The sequence below is a fragment of the Geotrypetes seraphini genome, chromosome 2 (genome assembly GCF_902459505.1).
Source record: "Geotrypetes seraphini chromosome 2, aGeoSer1.1, whole genome shotgun sequence".
In the NCBI taxonomy this organism is placed as follows: domain Eukaryota; kingdom Metazoa; phylum Chordata; class Amphibia; order Gymnophiona; family Dermophiidae; genus Geotrypetes; species Geotrypetes seraphini.
Genome location: NC_047085.1, coordinates 501,880,352 through 501,906,232, shown reverse-complemented (window position 1 = coordinate 501,906,232; position 25,881 = coordinate 501,880,352). Strand labels below are relative to the sequence as shown.

Genomic DNA, 25,881 nt, shown 5'->3' with positions numbered 1-25,881 from the left:
CTGTGTTCATTACCTTGGGAACAAACCCTTCATCCCTAAAGAAATTAAATACGCTTGGTCATAAGTAGAGCCAGCTGGACTGCAAATACTTTGGAACATAACAACATAAGAATTGCCAAACTGGGACAGACCGAAGGTCCATCAAGCCCACCTTCCTGTTTCCAACAATGACGAACCCTGATCATGAATACCTGGCAAGATCCCAAGCAGTAAAAACAGATTTTAGGCTGTATATCTAGGAATAAGCAGTGGAATTCCCAAGCATTATCCTCTCGCACTGAGGATGGCTCCAGGGGCTTCTCAGGAGGGAAGGCTTATGACCAAGTGCTGAGATACTTGATTATGTGTGAGAGGATGAGATCAATCCAGGCTGTACGTCTTCTCCAAAGGGAGAAGATTCACAGCCTGCAGAGTAAAGACACAAAGAATGTGATAGCTACTCAGTATCAGATTTATTTATCAAAAGATGGCAATGTAACAAGGGGCGCTCTCGAGCAGCACCAAAGATGGCGGCTTAGAGCTTTTACTCCACTCCATAACAGACATTTTTTCTTATAGGGGATGGAGCTTTGCCCACCATCTTATGGTTCCCGTGAAGGCACTCGCAATGTTATGGTTTGTTTGTACAGTTAATTGTTTTATTCATGAGCTCGACTTATTCTGTCCTGCAGATATTACATGATACTGGTTGATATTGGCGTAAATAACTTCAATTTACTACAGTATCTCAGTTTTTATTATCTCCAATGGCTAATACTATTGTTTCTTTAAATATTTAGGGGCAGATTCTATAAACGGCATCTCGATTGTAGGCGGCAGTAGGTGTCCTACACTGTCTAACCAGCCAATCAGAACGCACGTTTAAAAAAACCCCAAACAACCCAAAACAGGCACCTATACTGTAGGCGTTTGTCACGGTTAAGGGAGACGCATCGGGACAGTTAAGCTCGCCCAAGGCTGTGTGTGGCCGTGGATTCACCTGGAAGTGGCCTTGGGCGAGTTTAACCAGCTCTAGGTGTCTCCTTAGGGCTGCGACAGACGTCTTAAATGTAGGTCAGTAAAATGCTGGCCTATATTTCAAATAGATGTGGCCGCAGAGCTGATCGCGGCAAGGAAATTCCCCCCTACCACGATTAGCTGAGTGGCTGCAGCATGGAACCCCCCCCAATGCATCTTAAGTAGTCTGTGTGGTGGGCTAGTGAACCATAGAGAGGAGGACCCAGGCCCATAAGCCACTCTTAACTACTACATTCATGGTGGAAAATGTGAGCCCCCAAAACCCTAATCTACTGCCACATAGGTGCCACCTGCAACCATAAGGAAAATTGGGAATGTGGGTATAGTGAATTTTTTTTTTGGGGGGGTGTTGGGGGACTCACCATAACTTATAAGGGAGTTCTGGTGAGATGTTTATGTGGCACCCTTTTTGTGAAGTTCACAGCAGTGCCCTGTGAGGTGCCCCTCTGCTCTGTTGCCATGTCTGGGTGGCCAGTCCATCACAATGCTGGCCCTTCCCACGTCCAAAAGGTCTTGTTCTGGGCGTTTGGGACTTGGACAAATTATTGGTCGAGAATGTGGTATATAGACATAGTGGTGGTCTGGACGATCAAACGCCTGGATGAACAGATAGCTGATTTTCGGGGAAAATAAATTTTAGACATACTTTTCTAGAATGTACATTTTCCTGCTGCCGACTTTGGGTGACTAACACCCTACATCCAAATCGGACTGACGTATCTTTTGATTATGCCCTTCCACCTGTATTCTTGTGAGGTTTAGGTTGAATTTTCCTTCCAACTGAGCTACCCACATCCTGAGTTCTAGAAATTGCTATTGCCTCAAAATAAATACCTGTATATAATGTGTAAAGTGCTTTTATTCTAATCACAGAAGTTCCATCTACAGTACTCTCCCGATATTTGTGGGGGTTCCGTTTCAGGAACTCCCGCGAATCTTGAAAAACCGCGAATACGGTTTTTCGTGGGGGAGACTGGAGAGGGCAGCGGGAGAGAGCAGCTGAAGCACCGGCTTGTGAAGGAAATCACTCGCTGTATGCTCCGACCGCCTCTTCCTGTACTAAAGTTGGGCCTTACCAATCAGGAGCTGCGTGTCGCAGGGGAGCACTGTATTTTCCTTTTACTACTTGGATGTCTCACCGTCATCTCAAACTGAATATGGCTAAAACTGAATTTCTTATCTTTCTGCCTAAACTCACCTCCCCCCTCCCACCGATCTCTGTTTCTGTGGATAACACTATCCTCCTCTCTGTCTTGTCGGCTCGCAACCTTGGGGTGATCTTTGACTCTTTTCTTTCCTTCTCTGCTCAGATCCAACAAACCGCCAAATCCTGTTGCTTCCTCCTCTATAACATTACCAAAATCCATCCTCTTCTATCTGAACACACTACCAAAACTCTCATCACTTCGCGCTTAGACTACCGCTACGTACTTCTCTTAGGCCTCCTGCACGCCTGTCTCTCGCTTTTTCAATCCGTTCAAAATGCTGCTGCGCGACTGATATTCCATGAGAGCTGCTATTCCCACATTACCTCTCTCTTCAAGTCGCTTCATTGGCTCCCTGTCCATTTCTGAATACAGTGTAAACTCCTCTTGCTGACTTACAAATGCATTCGCTCTGAAGCCCCCCACTATCCCTCCTCGATTATCACCTCCTATGCTCCCCCCATGATCTCTGCTCATCGGGCAAGCCCCTCTTATCTTTACCCTTCTCTTCCACAACTCCAGACTCCGTCCCTTCTTTCTTGCGGCGCCGTATGCCCCGAACCGATCAATACGTCATGCTCCATCCCTGGCAGTGTTCAAATCCAAGTTAAAGGTCCACTTTTTTGAAACTTTTCAACTCTTAAGTCCCACTCACTGCTGTCAGATACCTATACCCACTATAATCTCCCCCAACCCTGAAATATCCTGTCTAAATTAGATTGTAAGCTCTTCTGAGCAGGGACTGTGTACACCTTACAGTGCTTTAGTAGTAGCTTGTGACTCTGGACAAGTCACTTAACCCTCCAGTGCCCACACTTTGAAATGCCAAGAAGGCAGTATATATAAGTCAAGATTCCCTTCTTCTGTATTATGTGTCCGCTTAAGGTCTCGACTGTGCAGGATCCCAAGTTGGCAGCTGCCGCAGTGTTTGTTGGGGGGAATCTCCTCCCTCAGTTTCCTCTTTGCAGGATTAGAAAGGTCTTGGGGAGAAGCCGAGAAGCCTGGTGACGTCATAAGGGGGGAAGGCGGAGCTTCACGCCGAAGGCTCTGCTTCTTGTAGTGCTGATTGGTCAGAATGGTCCCTGGGGCGGGAAGAGGAGTGGAAGGGTCCGCCCCCTAGCACACATAAGGGAGAAAGGACTATCTCGCTCAGCTCTGACCAAACTCCGCCCCCTTTGTGATGTCATCAGTATGTGGCCGGAAGTAAGCTGAGTCGTCCATCTTTTCTGCTCTTCTCTCTCCTCCAGTCCCTGATGTCCAAAGCCGAGAGGGAAATGGTTACAGGAGCTTCTGCTCAGGTAGAAGATCCCCCACCCCCACTTTTCCTTCTCTCTCTTTCCCTGGCAATGGGGCTCAGCCTCCTCTTAGCTGCAGGGGGAGGGGCAAGATTGGGGGAGGGGGAAATGACACAACCACACTCAAAGGGGGTCCATACAGGGACTTAGTTTGTTCCTGGGCCAATGGGGGATTAAGTGACTTGCTCAGGGTCACCAGGTCTACAATAATGCCTGATGGTGATACAGAAGGTGCTGAATGTGTTTCTGTTTTGTGTTTCAGATGCAGGTGGCGTTTCAGGACATCGCTATCTCTTTCTCCCAGGAGGAGTGGGAATATTTAGATGAAGGGCAGAAGGAGCTTTACAGGGAGGTGATGAAGGAGAATTATGAGACTCTGATCTCCCTAGGTAAGGACTGCTTTATCTGCATTTAAAATATTTAACTAATATGAGACATCTTTCTGTACTTCCTTTGCTCCATAAACTTCCAAGTATGATCAGGATCTCTCTGTGCTAATCTCTATCTTAAACTGACAGTGTGAGGGCCCATAAGACTATCTTGTGTGTCCTATAAGTTTTTTTCCCCTTTGAAATAAGAGACAGGTTATTCTCTGTTTCTTGAAGAAGAGCTAAAATGCAGGGTCAGAGTAGCCCAAATGGTCAGAACCTGGGTGGAGAAGATTATCTTGTACCTGGAATCGGTCTTTGAGACCAGAGAAAAGTAAGGTGCTGTGGTCATCGATCTCTGCTCAGCTTATAGCATTGTCTGACACTGTGAACTGCTCCAAAAGCTGCAGAATTGTCTCTGGGATCACCTTGTGATAAGAGTACACTTCGCCCTCCGTATTCGCTGTGAAAGGGGATTAACAGAACCGCAAATACAGAAAAACCATGAATAACTTTTTCAGATGTTATTCGCTGTTTTCTATTAAAAACCATCGTGTATATATTGAAACCGCGAATAACATAGTGGGAGACCTGGCCTGTTCTTGAAAGAGAGGCAAAACACGGTGAAAAAAGTGATGGGAATCAGAAATTTTCTCTGTAAATGCTTGGAATCAGCGATTTCTCTATGCAAGCTGAGGTAATTTGGGGGGAGGAGCCATCAAGCTAAAAACCGTGAATAATCGAAACCACGAATGCTGAAACCGTGAATATGGAGAGAGAAGTGTAATAGAAGAAATCCTCACCAACTTATATCGCAAATTGTGTGCTGCGGCATACTAGTGTCCCTCTTGAGATTTCAGATGTGCCACGGCACACTGGTGAGGAGGAGAGGCACCAGCACTGGCCAACTGCCTACAGGGCGTGTCTCTCGTGGCCAGAGGCACGACCTATAGGCAATTAGCTGGTGCCTGCACCTCTCCTTCTCTCCAGCCCTCTTCCCTAATGGCACCCCCCAGTGGCAGGCATCTCAGGGCCTTCATGCTTGCATGGACATCGACGTGATGACATCATGCATGTGCGTGACATCACGGCAACATTCACACACTTCGGATGTCTCGTGCCACATCTACTACATTTATTGTGCCATGGCTCAAGAAAGTTTGCAGGACACTGTATTAGAGGGCAGAATATTGGGTCAGGCCCTTAAGAAGTTGTCTCATGTTCCCTCACCAGGATCAGTGTTTGGTTTCCTCCTCTTTTCAACCTTTATCTTGCTCCTCTTCTACACATCTTGGAATGGAGCTTCTGTATTCTGATAAAATGGCTCCTGCATAACAGCAGCTCTTTGGAGAATTTACAATATTCTGTAGAGAGAAACGTTGAGACGATTATCTGGTCACCTGTGATAGGACTAAAATATAATATGGGCCTAGAGAGCAGCAGAATTAACAGCAGCATGGCATACTCTGAACAGCCAAAATGATGGAGTCATCCAGTTTTGAATATCAGAACATAAGACTAGCCTTACTGGGTCAGACCAATGGTCCATCAAGCCCAGTAGTCCGTTCTCGGTGGCCAATCCAGGTCACTAGTACCTGGCCAGAATCCCAAAGAGTAACAAAAGATTCCGGAATCCCAAAGAGTAACAAGATTCTAGAACCCCAAAGAGTATCAAGATTCCATGCAGAATCTCAAAGAATAGCAAGATTCCGGAATCCCAGAGAGTAACAGGATTCTAGAACCCCAAAGAGTAGCAACATTCCATGTTACCGATCCAGAGTAAGGAGTGGCTTCCCCATGTCTTTCTCAATAATAGACTATGGACTTTTCCTACAGGAACTTGTCCAAACCTTTCTTAAAACCACCTAGTCTGCGTATTCACAGCATCCAGTGTTTCCTCCTCTCCCAGAGAAATCCCATGTGTCTGTCTGATTTATTCTGTCTGTTTTCTTGTATACCATTAAGAACTTTGGATAGTGCGGTATAGAAATAATTAAATAAATTGAACCCTCCCCTGGAATTGGCTGGTGTTGAACCAGGTCTTCCTTCTGTGAGGAGTAGTGGATTTGGCCTAAAACTCCAAATATGACTCTTAATTAGCACTCTAAGTTCTCTGAGGAAAAGGACCACCTTGAGCACAGCCGAGGTTCAGGAGACTTTACAAAGGCATCTTCTGCTTTCACTGTAGGCAAACAGATAACTTGACTACAAAGCATATTTCATAGAAAGAGAATCAATTTCCACCACTGTCGCTCAGACTGGCATTGGCAAGAAGCAAACCAGATTCCTTTCTAACCCCAGAATCAAGAATAAATATAAGTGAATCACAGCTTTCTGCATTCTTTTGGAGATAGCTCTTATGGAGGTGAGTAGGCAGGAGCTGCTCATGTCTCAGTTAAGCTCTCTACCTGCTTATACATTTTTAACATTTGTAAAGCAAGTTTTTCACTGGCATCTAAAAATCACATACAAAGGGGCCATTTGAAGCTCTAATGGCATGTCACGCTGTTTCTGCTGTACACTGACTTGAGTGAATCTCTTCATAAAGGCAGTTAATTTGTCCCAATAAATAAATAAGTACAATCCATCATAGCTGATTTTTCTTTGAATAAAAGGGAAGTATAACTGAGTTTTCATGTTTATTCCTGGAAACAGGCTTTGTGAGGATAAGTCCTGATCTGTTATCGTGGATTAAACAAGACGGAGAGTCAAATATCCAGGACCCCCAGGAGTCAGGAGAGAGAGAAGTTAGACATTCATACACGGGTGAGTAACAAATACTCTACAGAATGATTTGGGCTATTTTAATAATAACTACTCTACAGTATAAGGAGGTCTTAGAGTACAGCAGAGTAAAACCAATCGGATCATGTAAGCCCGTATTACAAAAAACTACACTGACTGCCGATGGAAGCAAGGGTCATTTTCAAGTTTGCCTGCCTCTGCTTCAAACCATAACTGGTTCATCCCCACCTGTCGCACCATTTTTAATTTCCAGGCACCACTTGCACACGTAGTGCCTATCTGTTTGCTTTCCCATCCTTGAAGGGCTGTATCTACAAGAGATTCCTTGATAGATCATTATCATTCCAAGCAGGCAAATGGAATAAATGTTTAACCACCTTCATTTCAAATGCACCCTCCTACCAAACCTTCTGGAAATCAATTAAAACCTCTCTTTTTGATAAATTACTCTGACTCTTTGAAATGCTTCCGGATAAATCCTGACTACTCTTGGCATGCTAATGTAATTTGAAAGTCTTTTTTTGTAACATCGCTGTCTGTATACAGTCTCTTCCTCTGTAAACTGCTCTGAATTGCTTGTGGGATTGCGGTATACAAAAATAAAGTAGTTATTACAGATAATAATTATTACAGATAATAGTTATTACAGATAATAAAGTAATTATTACAGATAATTAATAATAAGTCCTCCCAAGTGGATAATAACATTTGATGGAGTCCAGCATTGGAAAAAGTTTACAAAGCTACAGAAGTTTGCAGAACTTTTGTGAGCTGCAGGCCTTGAATATCTATTTCTTCCCATTCTGTATCTTCACAGTTGAGCATCTGAGTCCTGTCTCCTGCTTAACAGAGAAAGCAGTTCCTAGGGAAGGTGAGTGGGGCTTGAGAGAAATTATATCCTGCTGAACAGGCAGAATACATGTTCCAGTGCAATAGGTGATTCTAGACCAGGGGTAGACAATTCCGGTCCTTGAGAGCCCTAGCCAGGTCAGGTTTTCAGGATATCCACAATGAATATGTATGAGATGGATTTGCATGCACTGCCTCCTTGAGATGCAAACCTATCTCATGCATATTTATCGTGGATATCCTGAAAACCTGACCTGGCTCCGTCTCTCAAGGACCGAAATTGCCTACCCCTGGTCTAGACCAGTGTTTCTCAACTCGGTCCTGGAGTGCCCCTTTGCCAGTCAGGTTTTCAGGATATCCATAATGAATATGCATGAAAGAAATTTGCATATAATGGAGGCAGTATATGCAAATCAAGTTTATGGATATCCTGAAACCCTGACTGGCAAAGGGGTACGCCAAGACCGAGTTGAGAAACACTGGCTGTGTGCCATATGCAGAAGGAATCCACTCCGGATTTTTTCTGTGACTCGACTCTACTTCACTGTGCTCTCTAGCTCCACCTCTAGTTTTTCCCTTCTGCACGCGTGCCTGCAGGAGTGCGCTTGTTTTGCTCTCTCCTTTTATTATTTAATTTGGTGGGGGGTTTTTCGTCCCTTTTTTGGGATTTCTACTGCTGCTAAGTTGGGAATCCCTAGTTATCCCAGGACAAGCAGGCAGATATTCCCACACATGGGTGACGTCACCGACGGAGCCCCGCAGCGGACAGCCTCGAAAGCAAACTTGCTTGAAGATCTCAATCTTTCGAGGACTGCACTGCACATGCGCGCGCTCCTTCCCGCCCGAACTAGGGGGCGCATCTCCTGAGAGGATCCTCAGTTCGTTATTTTCCGCGGAGACAAGAAGACGCATTTTTCTTCGGCTCTGCAGCGATATTGCCTTCTCTTCACCGCGGCTGTTTCTTTTTTTCAGAAAAGTTCGGTCGCTGTGCTCTTATTCTTTATTTCTCCTTTAAAAAAATATATATATATTTTCTTTTTTAGTTCGCTAGTCCGGCCGGTGAGCCTTGGGCCTAGGCCCAATTGCTCCTTCCATTCGACACAGACTTTATTTTTTCTATGTCCCGGCCTCTCACTGGGTTTAAACATTGTCGCCAGTGCAATCGTGTGATTTCGGTCACCGATCCTCACTGTCGCTGCTTACAGTGCTTGGGTTCGACCCATTCACCCGAAGATTGTCATCGTTGCTTCACTCTTACTCCACGAGCCTTTCGACGTCGGTGCGCCCAGTTCCACCAACTTTTTGGAGACATGGAGCAACCCTCGGATACGACCTCGAACTCGGCGGCTGCCCCGGTCTCGAAGGCTTCAAGTCTGACATCGACGACCTCCACGGTCTCGAAGGCCTCGACCTTGGCTCCGGCTGGAGCTTCGGTCTCGAAGGCCTCGACCTTGCCATTGACTTCGGTGCCCTCGAAGACAGTGACCTCGGTGAAGTCTTCAGTAGGGGGTAAGTCTCCTGGTTCTCTTTCAGGTGCCGTACCCAAGAAGCCACCAGAGTCCTCTTCACGCCCGTCTTCCAAGCGTACCTCCAAGATAAGGGAATACTCACCTTTGAGGTCGCCCTCTTCGGAGCGTACTGCTGCACCTACGAGATCAGAACCTTCTGTCTCGGTGCCGATGCTGGAGAACATGCTAAAATCTATTCTGACCACTCAGATTTCCTCATTATTGGCTCAATTGGTCCCGTCCTCGACCTTGCCTCGGGTGGATCAGCCTGTCACCCAACCAGAGCTTCCAGTGCCTCGAGGCCGATCCCAGACACGGAAGAGGATACCTTCCACTGATTCTTCACCGGAATCGCCTCCTCAGAAGCATCGGTCGAAGCATTCGAAGCATCTTGCTTCCAAGCTTCGACGGGAGTCCTCTACCTTGGATACAGAGACTTCTCTGCCTCATTCTTCGAAGTCGAAGCACGAATCTCGACACCACCGAGCATCGACCCGAAGTCCTTCTCGGTCGAAGACTCCACCGTCGAAGTCAACTCGTCGAGACACTTCTCCTCAGACTTTGACTCATTCGGTACCACGTACCCCTGATACTTCTCCATCCAGGAACCTCAAGAGAAAACATTCTCTCATTCCACCACATAGTACAGCTTCTTCTGTTACCCTGCGTCTTGAGTCCGAACCACTCTCACCATATTCTAGAGAGGCTTCTCCTTCCTACTCAGCACTTCCTAAATCTCGCAGTTTGTCTCCTGAGGAAGCATCTGATTCCAAATCCATTTCATTTGCAAAGTTTGTATTTGATATGGGACAAGCTCTCAAACTGGATCTCCATTCAGATTCTAAGTATACTCCTGAATATTTAGCAGATATGGAGCTTCCTCATCCACCTAAAGAGTCCCTAAGATTACCCATGACTCCTGTTCTCAAACAAACTTTCATTCGTAACATGGAGACTCCTTATTCCATCACTGCCATTTCATCTAAATTGGAATCCTGTTATCGAACGGTTCCCTGTAAGGGGTTTGAGAAATCACAACTTTCTCATCAATCCTTGGTAGTAGAATCATCTTTAAAGAAAGCTCATCCTTCCAAAATCTACGCTTCAGTTCCTCCAGGCAGAGAAGGTTGTACCATGGATAAGTTTGGTCGCCGTCTATACCAGAACTCCATGATGGCGAATAGAGTTCTTAATTACAACTACATTTTTACATCTTATTTCAACCATTTTCTAAAAATATTGCCATCTTTTTACCCGGATATTTCCACAACTCATCTTTCAGAATTCAAACTCATCTTCAAGACTCTTGCTCAGTTACGACTCTTCATGTTACAAGCCTCTTATGATGCATTTGAATTATCTTCTCGAGTCTCTGCCTTTGCTGTAGCCATGCGTCGTTTGGCATGGCTCCGCATTGTAGACATGGATCCCAATCTTCAGGATCGGTTAGCGAATCTACCTTGTCAGGGGAACGAATTATTCGATGACTCTATTGAAGCAGCTACTAAGCGTCTCTCAGAACATGAACGCTCTTTTGCTTCTCTCATTCAAACAAAACCAAAATCACCAACTAGAGGATTCAAACAGACTCCACGTCGTTATCCTCAGAAAACGACTCCTGCTTTTTCCAGGCTTCCACCTCGTCGTCCTCCACAGCAACAGCGTCAGCAAAAGTCTCAGACTCCCGCTGCCACCAAACCGGCTCAGTCTTTTTGACAATCTCAGCCTGAGCATTCAAATTTCTCTGTTTCCCAACTCTCCCCTTCCCATAGGGGGTCGTCTTTCCACTTTTTGTCACCAGTGGGAGCTCATCACATCAGATCTCTGGTTGCTTACCATCCTACGAGAGGGATACTCTCTTCGGTTCCTTCAGGTACCGCCAGATCGCCATCCAAGAGAGTGTCCTTCCAATCAGTGGCATCTTCCCCTTCTTCTTCAAGAAGCTCGGGCTCTTCTTCGTCTGCGAGCTGTAGAGGAGATTCCTCTTGCTCAACGGAACTTGGGATTCTACTCCTGCTATTTCCTAGTTCCCAAGAAGACGGGGGACTTGCGACCTATCCTGGATCTCAGAGCTCTCAACAAGTACCTAGTCAAAGAGAAATTTCGAATGCTCACTCTGCCGATTTTATATTCCTTAATGGATCAAGGGGATTGGATGTGTTCCCTCGATCTCAAAGAGGCGTATACTCATATCCCTATTCATCCAGCGTTTCGCAAATACCTCAGATTTCAAGTAGGAAACCTTCATCTGCAGTACCGGGTTCTCCCTTTCGGGTTGGCTTCTTCTCCCAGAATATTCACAAAATGTCTGGTGGTGGTAGCTGCAGCTCTTCGCAACCAGGGTCTCCAAGTATTTCCATACCTCGACGACTGGCTCATCAAAGCTCCCTCTTTTTCAGGGGTTATTGCAGCGACCCAACAGACTATTCTTTTTCTTCAAAGTCTGGGATTTCACATAAACTTTCCAAAATCTCAGTTGACTCCATCTCAGTCTCTCCAGTTCATAGGAGCAACTCTGGACACTATCAATATGAGAGCCTACCTTCCACAACCACGTCAGGCTGCACTTCTTCTGCTTTCTCATCAATTCTTCCACCTTCCATCTGCTCCGGCACGGAAAATGATGGTTCTGCTCGGTCACATGGCTTCTACAGTTCATGTGATTCCTTTTGCCAGACTTCACCTTCGTATTCCTCAATGGACATTGGCATCACAATGGCAGCAAATCGTGGATCCACCATCTCAACTGATTTCCATAACTCCTTCATTGCGGAAGTCTCTTCGTTGGTGGATGTTCTCTTTGAATCTTTCCAGAGGCTTGCTGTTCCACCATCTTCCTCATCAGAAAGTCCTCACAACCAACTCGTCAACGTACACTTGGGGGGCTCATGTGGACGGTCTCCATACTCAGGGTCTATGGACTTCAACAGACCGTCAATGTCATATCAATCTGTTGGAACTCAGAGCGATATTCTATGCTCTCAAAGCCTTTCAACATCTCCTTCACGACATGGTGATTCTTGTACGTACAGACAACCAAGTAGCCATGTATTATGTCAACAAACAGGGAGGGACAGGATCTCACTCCCTCTGTCAAGAAGCTGTGAAATTGTGGCATTGGGCAATCCTTCACAACATCTACCTCAGAGCTGTTTACATTCAGGGTCAACACAATTATTTGGCGGACAAATTGAGTCGACTTCTACAGCCTCATGAATGGACACTCAATTCTCCTACTCTTCGTCAAATATTTGCCCGTTGGGGAACTCCACAGATAGATCTGTTTGCGTCACCTCTCAACTTCAAACTGCCTCAGTTTTGCTCCCGCATTTACACTCCTCAACGTCTCGAAGCGGATGCGTTTCTACTGGACTGTAGGGATCAGTTCCTTTATGCCTTTCCTCCGTTTCCTCTGATTCTCAGGACTCTAGTCAAACTGAAGTCAGAACATGCCACCATGATTCTGATAGCTCCTCGGTGGCCCAGACAACCTTGGTTCTCCCTTCTACTTCAACTCAGCATCAGGGAGCCTCTCCTTCTACCAGTATTTCCTTCTCTACTCACGCAGAGTCACGGATCCTTGCTTCATCCCAATCTGCAGTCTCTACACTTAACAGCTTGGTACCTTTCTTCATAACAGACTTTCCTCAATTTTCTCAGTCTGTTCAAGATATCTTACTTGCTTCCAGAAAGCCATCAACTAGACAATGTTATGGCCAAAAATGGACTAGATTTTCTACTTGGTGTTCTACGTCAATTGCAACCGATATCTTCTTCCTTAGCATCCGTTCTGGACTACTTGCTTCACTTGTCACATTCTGGACTTCAAACTACATCTATTCGAGTCCATCTTAGTGCTATAGCTGCTTTTCATCAGCCTCTAGATGGAAAACCTCTTTCTGCACATCCTATGGTTTCTCGCTTCATGAAAGGACTTCTTAATCTCCATCCATCGCTTAAACCACCGCCAGTGGTTTGGGATCTCAATGTTGTTTTGGCTCAACTGATGAAACCTCCTTTTGAACCGCTTGACAAAGCTCACCTCAAATATCTCACTTGGAAAGTTGTGTCCCTGATCGCCCTCACATCTGCTCGACGAGTCAGTGAGTTACAAGCTTTGGTTGCAAATCCACCTTTCACAGTTTTTCATCATGACAAGGTGGTCCTCCGTACTCATCCTAAATTCTTACCTAAAGTTGTTTCAGAATTTCACATCAATCAGTCTATTGTTCTACCTGTATTTTTTCCAAAGCCTCATTCTCATCCTGGAGAAGCTGCTCTTCATACCTTGGACTGTAAACATGCCTTGGCTTTCTACCTCCAACGCACTCAACTTCATAGATCATCTCCTCAACTTTTCATCTCCTTTGATCCGAACAGGTTGGGACGTCCTATCTCGAAGCGCACCATCTCCAACTGGATGGCTGCTTGCATTTCTTTCTGCTATGCTCAGGCTGGTCTTCCTCTGCAAGGTCGAGTGATGGGCCACAAAGTTAGAGCTATGGCGGCATCTGTAGCTTTCCTCCAATCAGCTCCTATTGAGGAAATCTGCAAGGCTGCCACTTGGTCCTCGGTTCATACTTTCACCTCTCATTACTGTCTGGATACTTTATCCAGGAGGGATGGCCGCTTTGGCCAATCTGTTTTGCAAAATCTTTTTTCATAAATTGCCAACTTCCCTCCATCCCTTTTTACTTAGCTTGGAGGTCACCCATGTGTGGGAATATGCTGCCTGCTTGTCCTGGGATAAAGCACAGTTACTTACCATAACAGTTGTTATCCAGGGACAGCAGGCAGATATTCGCACAACCCTCCCACCTCCCCTGGTTGGCTTCTTGGCTAGGTATCTGAACTGAGGATCCTCTTAGGAGATGCGCCCCCTAGTTCGGGTGGGAAGGCACGCGCGCATGCGCGGTGCAGTCCTCGAAAGATCGAGATCTTCAAGCAAGTTTGCTTTCGAGGCTGTCCGCTGCGGGGCTCCGTCGGTGACGTCACCCATGTGTGGGAATATCTGCCTGCTGTCCCTGGATAACAACTGTTACGGTAAGTAACTGTGCTTTACAGGGACTCTGCTTTTCAGCTATTATCGTGTGGAGGGACCCAGGGTTCAGCATCATCTCCTCTGTTATTTAACCTATTCCTAAGCCTTCTGGCTCTTCTCACCCAAGAACACGGGATTTCAGCGTACTTCCCCAAAGAGATTCTATCTTATTGTTCCTTTCTGGCGTGTTCTCTCTGGTAGATTCAATTCCCTCTTTTATGTATAGGGCAATACCCCCACCTATTGTCCTCGTTCCGTGATGATTTTGCCCCAGTGGCTTTATGTATTGCAGACTCTAACTTTGCTCATTAAACATAAACATCTCTCTGTACATCGTTCCCTTACCGGGTTCCTCTGTGGGGGGTAAGTGTCCTTGTATTCCTTTACATGTGTTAATGTTTCCAAGAGACCAGGGGGGCCAGGCCTATTACCCGTAGGTAGATTTAACTAAGCTTGCCAGCTGGAGCACTCTTTCTGCGTCCAGCTTGGCTTACGTGGAAGAGGTTATGTATCTTTCTGCATATCCCATCCCGAGTGACAACATGCCTACCAATAATGGGAAATGGGGAGTCTCTCCCGGGACTTTGTCAGGAGACTTTTAGTTGGTGGGCCCAGAAGGGTCTCCTTTACCTTTTATCATGTGGTTCAAGAAGATGGCACCATAGAATCCTTTCAAACTCTCAAAAGAGACTTTTCAACTCTTGGAAACGGACTGGTACTCTTATTTTCAATTACATCACTTTGTCGCGTCCCTCCCTCGGGAGGGTTTGCGGATGGAACTGCATGAGATGCTCTCGGAGGCTTTATGTTTAACTGCACAGATTCCTATACCACTCCGCTTCCATTAACATTTATCTTTTGGAGGCTGCCGGGGGAGTTGGATTATACAACGTATGCAGCTAAATGGATTCGGGATTTACAAGTTACCGTTACAGCAGATCAGTTGAAAAAGAGTTTGAGACTGGGTACCACCTTGCTTACGTCTGCTGTGGAGCGGGAATGTTATTATAAATTTGCGCTGTGCACTCATTTTGCTCCTAACAGGGCATTTGATACCTGCCGATACCTGTCCAAAATGTTTGGCACCTCATGCTACGTTGGGACACATGTTCTGGACCTGTCCTTCAATATTGGCATTTTGGAGCCAGCTCATTCCGTGGATCGGACGCCTGTGGAATTGTACTTGGAAACTACAATCTACCTTCCTTCTTTAACATTTCCTATGACTCCAGTACGCTCAGGATGTACTGCCTTTGCACACAGGGCTTTATTTGTGGGTATTAAAGCCATCTTGCAATGCTGGTTGACACCTTTAGCTCCTACCTTTGCTCACTGGAGGATTTTGATGATTCAACTGGCTGGCATGGATCGTCAGGCTATTGGGCCTTTGGACTCCGGACAGGGCAATTTATATTTGTCCTTTTGTACTACTTTGACGCACATGGCACGTAGCCAGTTATTGAATTAAGAGTTCTTCTCCTGTTTGGTTGACAGCTGCTGTTCCAGGGTGGGTGGGTGGGTGGGATGGGATTGATGATTGTACTGATTTGTTGGTTTGTTTTATTGTTTGCTTTATGTTTAAATTCAATAAAAATGATTAAACATAAAAACGGACCCCTTTGTGCGCAGAATTTGAATTTTTTTACACAAAATTTTGAAATATTTTACGCAGAATTCTGCCAGGAGTAATCAGTAGTTCAGAGGTATTTTGGGGCATTATGGCCTATGTCAAGTCTTCATTATATGAGTTGGTTCATGGTCTTGTCTTGATTATTAAAGCTCCTTCTTTGTTGAGCTATCCAAATATAATATTAACTTCATCCAAGACATTGAAAATACAGCTATTAAGATTTTTGTAGTGACTGGGAGACTTTGCCATGCTTCTCCACTCCTGAAGGAAGCCAATTGGTTACTATATTTTTATCAAGCCAAATTTAAAATGTTGGCTCTGACACACAGAACCTTTTACTGAGGTTTCTTAGGTAACTTATTGATCCCATTGGACTTGCTTTTAAAACGAAAAGTTAATGTATTTTTAGATCTTAGGCAGCTCTAGAATTTTCTGTGAGAGAGGGAACATGCGATCAGAGGTGGCTCTAGTTGTGGGTGGGGGAGTTCCTATTTTGATGTCTTTGTGGGCTGTATTTGCTGCTGCTATACCTTTTTTTAAATTTAATATTCTTTTTATTGAAACCAATGAGAAGTACAAACATCCGTACAAGAACAATAATTTTGCAATAATGGACCATGCCCACCATGGTCCCAAGCAGTCAACCCCTGTATTACAACACCTCCTCTCGGTCCCCTACACCCTCCCTTCCCAACCCTCTGCCCTCCCTGTCCCGAAACAGAAAAAAAGTATAGTAACCCATAGACTAAACTCAGAAACCCTAAAACTCCTCCATCTATCCCCCCTTGAAACAATTTACACTTATGCTGATGACATCCTTGTCCTCCTCGAGACCGATTTGAACCTCACCAACCTGTCTAAGAACATATCCTCTTGAATAATGAATCTAAAATCCTGGGCCCACACTGTGCAAATGAAACTGAACGAGTCCAAAACAAGACTTCTTTGGCTTGGCCCAAAACTAGACCAACTACCCACCTCCATCCCACTACCCTCTGGCTCCACTATGCAGCTTGAGTTCTCGAGCAATGTTTTGAGCGTCATCATTGATTCCACATTGTCCTTCAACAACCACCTCCAATCCTTGGTAAAAAAAATGCTTTTTCAGCCTTCACATGCTGAGGAAAGTTAGATCCTGCTTCCATCAAAAACATTTTACCCTCCTTGTCCAATCCATCATCCTTTCCAGATTGGACTATTGCAACTCTATCTACTTAAGCCTAACTAAGAAAAACCTTCATAGACTTCAGCGGATTCAGAATGCCGCAGCCAAGCTCATCTTCGCTAAAAGTAAATTTGACCATGTCTCTCCGCTCCTGTCCAAGCTTCACTGGCTTTCGATAATCGCCAGGGTCCACTTTAAATGCGCCTGTTTAGCTTTCAAAATCCTACATGGTATCCTCCCTCCCTTTATCCCTCTTTCTTGGAATTCCTCAAACCCTAATACCACCAGATCCTCCCACAAATTAAAACTATCCTTCCCTTCGCTAAAAGGCATTTCCCACACAGGAAAGCTAGGGACCTCCCTCCCCTTCAAAATCACTGAGCTCTGGAACAACCTTACCTCCCCTCTTTGGAACTTGAGCTCTCTCCAAGTTTTCCGCAAATATCTGAAAACCTGGCTTTTCTCAAAAATGTAAGCCTCTCTCCAACTTTGGTATCCCAAGTCCTCAAAAAACTCTTCATATCTGGCATCCCAAATCCTCTAAATATTTTTCATACTTCGACCTCTAACCCTTTATTGTAGCTCCTTCCTTTTTCATCTCCTGTAAACCGTGCCGAGCTCTACGAACGTGGAGAAGATGCGGTATACAAACCTAAGGATTAGATTAGATTAGATTAGAAACAAGTTATTGAAGACCTGACTGCGACCTCTTGGAGCCAGAATATTCAGATAGGGAGTCAACACTTGAAGGAAAGCCTTTCGCCTTCTCTGGGACCCAGAAGCCGCTCTCCTCCTGTCTCAGCAAGGCATGGAGCTTGTTTCTCCAACGCCACACAAAAGGAGGCAGCTCAGACAACCAATGATTCAACATACATTTCTTCCCCACGATGTAACACTTGCTCAAAAACAATTTTTCCAGAGCTGGAGTATGTAAAAGAGAGAAATGGCAGAATAACATTAGGCTCAGAGATAGAAATGGCCGCATTTAAGGTTTTTCCCAAGAAGCAAGCTGCATCTCTCCAAAACCTTGAATAGTTGAACACGTCCACAGACTATGCACATAACAGTTCACTGCAGAATGAATTTATTTTAATATATATTTATTTATAATTTTTCACAATAATTTCAAGCATAATACACTTGTACAGAAAGGTAGATTGAGCAAAACATATTCAAATTAATACATCAAACTGAAAGGAAACTCAAACTATATGCTGAATCTGTCTAAAGTTCTCAACTAAAGATCCAAGATTATACATCGGAGTGATTTCAAGGAAAGCAAAAGCTATCAGAAATTAACAATTCTCTAGATTTACAGCTTAACTGTTGAGTGAGGGAAACTTTCAAATACAATGTCAGTCAGTATTAAACTTCTCTCTCAAGGCGTTTAAGGGATATGAAACTAGATAACTGTGAGGGTTCAAGGAAAACATTCTTTAAGGACTGATATCTAATCACACACTTGCAGGGAAATCTCAAATATAAAACACCACCCAACTCGGTCACTGCTGGTCTTAAAATCAAGAACTGGCCGCTCCTTTTTTGTGTCTCTCTCGAGACATCTGGAAACATCTGGATTTTATGTCCCCAGAATTCTTTAGATCTATTTTTGAAGAACATTTCTTAAAATCCATTCCTTATCTGATTGCAAGGCAACCATGAGCAAAAGTGTTGCTGGAGAAGCCATAGATGCATCGGATGTCTCCAATAAATTAGACACACCAATAAATGGCTATGGTATCTTAACTTTTATATCAGTCCAAATAATGAAGTAGTATACCAACAAGCAAGGAGGACTAGATATTCAAAACCTCTTAAAAAATTCTCCAATAACTGTATGTGGAAGCCTCAGTCCCACCACTCCACCGCTTTATCGTTTGCAAGTGCGGGGAGAATTACGTGGTAGCCTTCATCATTGGCTATTCCGCATTCATAAATATTTAAAGCATAAATAATTTTAAATATGTTTCAATATACGTTTAAAGTGCTATGTGTCATTCTCTTCTTATTTGCTTATTTATAATACTATGTACTTCTCTGCGTCCTCCAACCTGGGAGCCAGACCCGACATGTTTCGCGTTATTACGCTTTATCAAGGGTCTCCCTACATGTTAAAAAAGAAGGAAGCCGTTAAGTTATTATTCATATATTGCTCCCCCCCTATCTACACTTACTAAAATAGTCAACCAAAATAACAATAAGCAACCTTACCGAGGTAGTCGCTGTCATCCGACTCCAAATACAAAACTTATGCAAGCAAGATGGCGGCGGCACACATCCTCGGCGTTTAAATACTCATCTACTTCCTGTCATCAAAGGTTACCTCCCCCTGTTTCCCATTGGTGTAACCTTTCAACCTATCAATGAAGCCCATTCCAACTCATTGTTCAGCCCTCTTGGCGTCACCGTATCTAACATAAAGATGTGTCTCTGTTCCCTCTCATTGAGTCTCTTATGATCTTTCCCACCATCCCTCCCAACTACTCTTTCAATGACCTGCCACTTTATCTCTTCTATCCTATGATTCCGTGCTATCCAATGCTCTACCAAGGGGGCTTGGGCAATCCTATTCAAGATCCTCGATTTGTGTTCTGTTAGTCTAACCCTTACTAGCCTGCTTGTCCGTCCAATATAGACTAACCCGCAGGGACACATTATCATGTAAACCACATCTGTAGAATTACAATCTGTATCTTCTTTAGACTCCAAGGTAATATCCCTCCCTGGAAACTTTGGCACTTCCCACACTTCCTGTGTTGGCCCCTTATCACCTTCCTCCATTTCCCATATTTTTGAAAGTCACATCGTTGGCCTAAAGTAGTGCCTCTCGAGTAAGCTATCCTAGGAAAATCCTGTAAGGACCTATGGGTTTGCGCTATATACCAGTGCTGCTTCAGAATCCTAACTACTGTATTTACTACTTTAGAAAATGGAAGAACGCATGGGGGAGGCTCTGTGACCGAGGGTATCCGGAGAAAGCTCTAAGGCAGGCATATAAGAGGGCTAGATTTGCCCAACGGGAGCTTCTATTGCAGGAGAGAAATGATCCTCAGGGTGAAGATAAGGAATTTCTAACCTGCGTTCTTCCATTTTCTAAAGTAGTAAATACAGTAGTTAGGATTCTGAAGCAGCACTGGTATATAACGCAAACCCATAGGATAGCTTTCTCGAGAGGCACTACTTTAGGCCAACGATGTGACTTTCTAAAATATGGGAAATGGAGGAAGGCGATAAGGGGCCAACACAGGAAGTGTGGGAAGTGCCAAAGGTTCCAGGGAGGGATATTACCTTGGAGTCTAAAGAAGATACAGATTGTAATTCTACAGATGTGGTTTACATGATAATGTGTCCCTGCGGGTTAGTCTATATTGGATGGACAAGCAGGCTAGTAAGGGTTACAGGGGGAGGTAACCTTTGGTGACAGGAAGTAGATGAGTATTTAAACGCCGAGGATGTGTGCCGCCGCCATCTTGCTTGCATAAGTTTTGTATTTGGAGTCGGATGACAGCGACTACCTCGGTAAGGTTGCTTATTGTTATTTTGGTTGACTATTTTAGTAAGTCTAGATAGGGGGGAGCAATATATGAATAATAACTTAACGGCCTCCTTCTTTTTTAACATGTAGGGAGACCCTTGGTAAAGCGTAATAACGCGAAACATGTCGGTTCTGGCTCCCAGGTTGGCGGACGCAGAGATAAGTACATAGTATTATCCCAGGACAAGCAGGCAGCATATTCTTAACGCATGGGTGACGTCACTGACAGAGCCCCGGTACGGACCTTTTTAACTAGAAAGTTCTAGTTGGCCGCACCGCGCATGCGCGAGTGCCTTCCCGCCCGACGGAGGAGTGTGTGGTCCCCAGTTTCTTCGTTTCCGCGGAGCGAAGAAGACACATGTGCTTTCAACGGCTGTTGAAAACTCTCTTTTGCCTTCCCGCTCGCGCTTTTTTTGATCCTTTTTCGATTTTTCCCTTTCGGGTTTGTCTTTTCTACATTGTAAAAAAAAAAAAATTCTCAATTTTTTCCTCTGTTTTTTCAACCGGCCCCGGCGGGGCCTGTTGCCATCATACAAGCCTCCGGGTTTGATTTTGCGGAGGCCGTGTTTCCCTTCATGCCCCCCAACCGGGCTTCAAGAAGTGCCAGCGGTGTGCACGCCCGATCTCTCTAACTGACCCACACAATTGGTGCCTGCAGTGTTTGGGTCCAGAGCATCGGACTGACACCTGTACCCGCTGTGCTACTCTTAAGAAACGCACGCTTAAAAACCGACAAATCCAGCAGAGTCTTCTTTTCGGCACCGGTTCTGCAATGGATTCTGCCCCGATGTTGACGGCGCCGCAAATATCGGCACTGACTACCTCGACGACGCCTGGTCCTTCTTCGGGATCGATGGCACCAGGTAAGCCGGCTAAGAAGCCTTCCACTTCCCTTGAGCGCCCCCCTGCCACAGCGGCGACGCCGGTCCTTCCGACGTCACGCCGATCCCGTAAACGCTCCGCCCCGATCTCGGTGAGTGCCTCGTCATCGGCCTCCTCATCGCCGGGGCGTGGAGCGGCACCTATGGTACCGAAAAAGACAATAACGGTACCGGTGCCTCCACTGGAGGACCGCATCACGGCCATCCTCCAAGACAAGTTGCAGGAGCAGCTGCAGCAGCAACTCCAACAGCTTTTACCGACCCTGTTGGCACCGCTTCTTATGGTACCGGACCGGCCCGAGCCTCGCACCATCCCGCCGGTGTCCACCCCTTCGGTACTGCTTAACACCTCCATGCCAATTTTATCTGCTCAACCTGAGCTACAGCCTCGCACCGAGGAAGACCCTTCCCGGGACCGGGATCGACTCCGGACTTCCCGGGACCCTGAACGGCACCGTTCCTCCCGGGACACAGATCGGCACCGATCTTCCTCTCCCGGTACCGTATCCATGCGCTCTGGAAAATCTCTTTCTAAGACCCGCCACACGGAACCTGCCATCAGAGACCCCGACTTATGGGAACAATCTCCGCCCGGTACCGAGGAGGATGCCTCTTCCATGGATGAGGAACCCTCAATGGCAGATACCACCTCAAAGCCTGAACAATCCTCCTTTACGAAATTCCTTCGGGAGATGTCGGCGGCCCTTTCCATACCATTAGAGTCCGACTCGAAAAAGTCCCAAGCCTTTTTAGATGCTTTGGACTTTGAACAACCTCCCAAGGAATTTCTTAAATTACCCGTCCATGATATCTTACGGGAAACTTTTTATAAAAATTGGGAGAACCCCCTCACTATCCCGGGTGCCCCTCGGAAACTGGACAGTTTATACAGAGTAATCCCTATCCCGGGGTTTGATAAACCTCAATTACCCCATGAGAGTCTCCTCGTGGAGTCGACACTAAAGAAAACGCAAGGCTCCAGTGTTTATGCCTCCACCCCTCCTGGCAGAGAGGGTAAGACAATGGATAAATTTGGCAAACGCCTCTATCAAAATGCCATGCTGGCTAACAGGGCGAATAATTATACCTTCCACTTCTCTTTTTATATGAAGCACCTGGTCCAACAATTATCCGCCCTGCTAAAATTTGTTCCTGAGCGTAAGATCCCGCTTTTCCAGCAACAGATTTCCAGCCTCCTTCAACTGCGAAAATTCATGGTGCGCTCTATTTATGATTCGTTCGAACTCACATCTCGAGCATCTGCACTGGCTGTTGCCATGCGGCGTCTGGCCTGGCTGAGGGTGTCTGACCTTGACATTAACCACCAAGACCGCCTCGCTAATGCGCCCTGCCTTGGTGATGAACTTTTTGGAGAGTCTCTGGACTCCACAACCCAGAAACTCTCGGCCCATGAGACCAGATGGGACACGCTCATAAAACCTAAAAAGAAGACTCCACCTGCCCGACCTTACAGGCCACAGTCCTCTTACCAGCGCAGGTTCTCGGCCAGACCTCTCAATCCTCCTCAGCAGCAATCTCGCCGCCCTCGCCAGCAACAGCACACCCAGGCCCGTCCTCAATCTCACCAGCCTGCCAAACCTTTTCCACAGTCTAAACCTGCTCAGCCCTTTTGACTCCTTTCTCCAGGGCATAGCCAGTCTCCAACCTTCGGCGCCTCTTCCTCAACCTATCGGAGGCTGCCTCACCATTTTTCTCCATCGCTGGGAGGTCATCACATCAGACCAGTGGGTACTCAACATCATTCGCCATGGATACTCACTCAATTTCCAGACTCTTCCATCCAACAATCCTCCCGTAGAGTCTGCTTCTCACTCCTCCCAAACTCCACTCCTCCTAAGGGAGGTCCAATCCCTCTTCCTTCTCAATGCCATCGAAGAAGTTCCCCCAGACCAACGGGGTCAGGGATTCTACTCCCGCTACTTCCTGGTACCCAAGAAGACAGGAGACCTTTGTCCCATCCTCGATCTCAGGGACCTCAACAAGTGTTTGGTCAAGGAAAAGTTCAGAATGCTCTCCCTTGCCACGCTTTACCCTCTTCTATCTCAACACGACTGGCTATGTTCCCTAGACTTCAAGGAGGCCTACACACACATTCCAATCCATCAGACTTCATGTTGCTACCTCCGATTTCAGATACAGCATCGCCACTATCAGTACAAAGTGCTGCCCTTTGGCCTCACATCATCGCCCAGGGTGTTCACCAAGTGCCTTATTGTGGTAGCGGCCTTCCTCAGGTCTCACAACCTACAGGTGTTCCCCTACTTGGACGATTGGTTGGTGAAAGCAACTACATCTCCACTTGTGCTGCAAGCCACTCATCAAACCATCTCTTTCCTCCATCTCTTGGGGTTCGAGATCAATTACCCCAAGTCGCATCTGCTTCCCACGCAGCGACTTCAGTTCATCGGAGCAGTTCTCGACACCAATCTGATGAGGGCGTTCCTCCCCTCCGACCGGCACCGGACCCTGCTCCACCTCTGTCGTCAGGTGCTCCTTCATCAATTCATCCCTGCTCGACAGATGATGGTCCTCCTGGGCTACATGGCATCGACGGTCCATGTACTTCCCCTGGCACGACTCCACCTCAGGACTCCTCAGTGGACTCTGGCCAACCAATGGTCACAGACCACAGATCCTCTTTCGCATCCCATCTCTGTGACATCGTCTCTTCAGCTCTCTCTTCAATGGTGGTTGAACTCCTCCAATCTTTCCAGGGGTCTCCTTTTTCATCCACCCCCTCACTCCATGATCATTACCACGGATGCCTCCCCTTATGCATGGGGAGCTCACCTGGGAGATCTTCGCACCCAGGGACTCTGGACCCCTCAGGAGCGTCGACATCACATCAATTTCCTGGAACTCCGAGCCATGTTCAATGCTCTCAAGGCCTTCCAGCACCTTCTCTACCCTCAGGTTCTTCTCCTGTGCACAGACAATCAAGTCGCCATGTACTACATAAACAAGCAAGGCGGCACCGGATCTCGCCTCCTGTGTCAAGAGGCTCTCAGCATCTGGACCTGGGCCACGGCCCGCAGTCTCTTCCTCAAGGCTGTCTATATCCAGGGCGAACAGAACTCCCTGGCCGACACTCTTAGCCGCATCCTTCAACCTCACGAGTGGACTCTGCATCCCCCCACGCTCCACTCCATCTTTGCTCGCTGGGGCACTCCACAAGTGGACCTCTTTGCAGCTCCTCACAACCATCAGCTGCCCCAGTTCTGTTCCAGACTCTTCTCTCCTCATCGTCTGGCCCCGGATGCGTTCCTGCTCGACTGGACGGATCGGTTCCTCTATGCCTTTCCTCCTCTGCCTCTGATGTTACGGACGTTATTCAAGCTCCGCAAGGACAGGGCCACCATGATTCTCATCGCTCCGCGGTGGCCTCGTCAACACTGGTTTTCCCTCCTGCTGCAGCTCAGCTCCAGGGAGCCCATTCCTCTTCCTGTGTTTCCTACTCTACTTACACAGCAGCATCAGTCTCTACTACATCCCAATCTGTCTTCGCTCCACCTGACAGCTTGGTTTCTCTCGGGCTGACCTCTCCAGAGAATCTGTCTCAGCCTGTCCGTCGCATTTTGGATGCCTCCAGGAAACCGGCCACCCTCCAATGTTACCATCAGAAGTGGACCAGGTTCTCCTCTTGGTGTCTGCTGCATCATCACGATCCCACCTCATTGGCGGTGGAAACTGTACTGGACTATTTGCTCTCTCTGTCCGACGCTGGCCTCAAGTCTACCTCAATCAGAGTCCACCTCAGTGCCATCACTGCGTTCCATGAGCCTATCCTCGGAAAACCTCTCACGGCTCATCCACTGGTTTCCCGGTTCATGAGAAGCCTCTTCAATGTCAAACCACCTCTGAAGCCTCCTCCTGTTGTCTGGGACCTGAATGTGGTTTTATCAGCCCTCATGAAACCTCCATTTGAGCCTCTTGCCACAACTTCGCTCAAACTTCTAACATGGAAGGTGCTTTTCCTCATTGCCATCACCTCTGCCAGGAGGGTTAGTGAGCTGCATGCACTGGTCGCCGATCCACCGTTCACTGTTTTTCATCATGACAAGGTGGTTCTGCGTACCCATCCTAAATTCCTTCCAAAGGTGGTCTCGGCTTTTCACCTCAACCAGTCCATTGTGTTGCCTGTCTTTTTCCCTAAACCCCATTCTCATCCTGGGGAACAGGCATTGCACACGCTGGATTGTAAGCGTGCCCTTGCATACTACCTTGACCGTACCAGGGCTCACCGCTCGTCCCCTCAGCTCTTTCTGACCTTCGATCCTAACCGTCTAGGTCGTCCTGTCTCTAAACGGACGCTTTCCAACTGGCTTGCTGCCTGTATTGTGTTCTGTTATGCTCGGGCCGGTCTCTCACTGGAAGGTGCTGTCACGGCCCACAGGGTCAGAGCTATGGCTGCTTCTGTGGCTTTCCTCCGTTCCACGCCCATCGAGGAAATCTGCAAGGCTGCCACTTGGTCCTCAGTTCACACGTTCACTACTCACTACTGTCTGGATGCCTTCTCCAGACAGGATGGACACTTCGGCCAATCTGTGTTGCAAAATTTATTTTCCTAATGGCCAACCATCCCTCCTCCCTTTCTGTTAGCTTGGAGGTCACCCATGCGTTA

General features: G+C 46.5%; 1 protein-coding gene across 1 annotated transcript in view; it reads left to right on the top strand.

Moving 5' to 3' along the window:
* The first annotated feature begins 3,379 nt into the window (after positions 1 to 3,379).
* LOC117354478 (zinc finger protein 271-like) overlaps positions 3,380 to 25,881 on the top strand; it is a 65,657-nt gene continuing 43,155 nt past the window's right edge. Inside the window, exons 1-4 of the mRNA XM_033932108.1 lie at positions 3,380 to 3,520; positions 3,780 to 3,906; positions 6,541 to 6,651; positions 7,448 to 7,501. Of these exons, the coding sequence (XP_033787999.1) occupies positions 3,476 to 3,520; positions 3,780 to 3,906; positions 6,541 to 6,651; positions 7,448 to 7,501 (337 nt within the window). The 5' untranslated portion in view covers positions 3,380 to 3,475. The remainder of the gene's footprint in view (positions 3,521 to 3,779; positions 3,907 to 6,540; positions 6,652 to 7,447; positions 7,502 to 25,881) is intronic.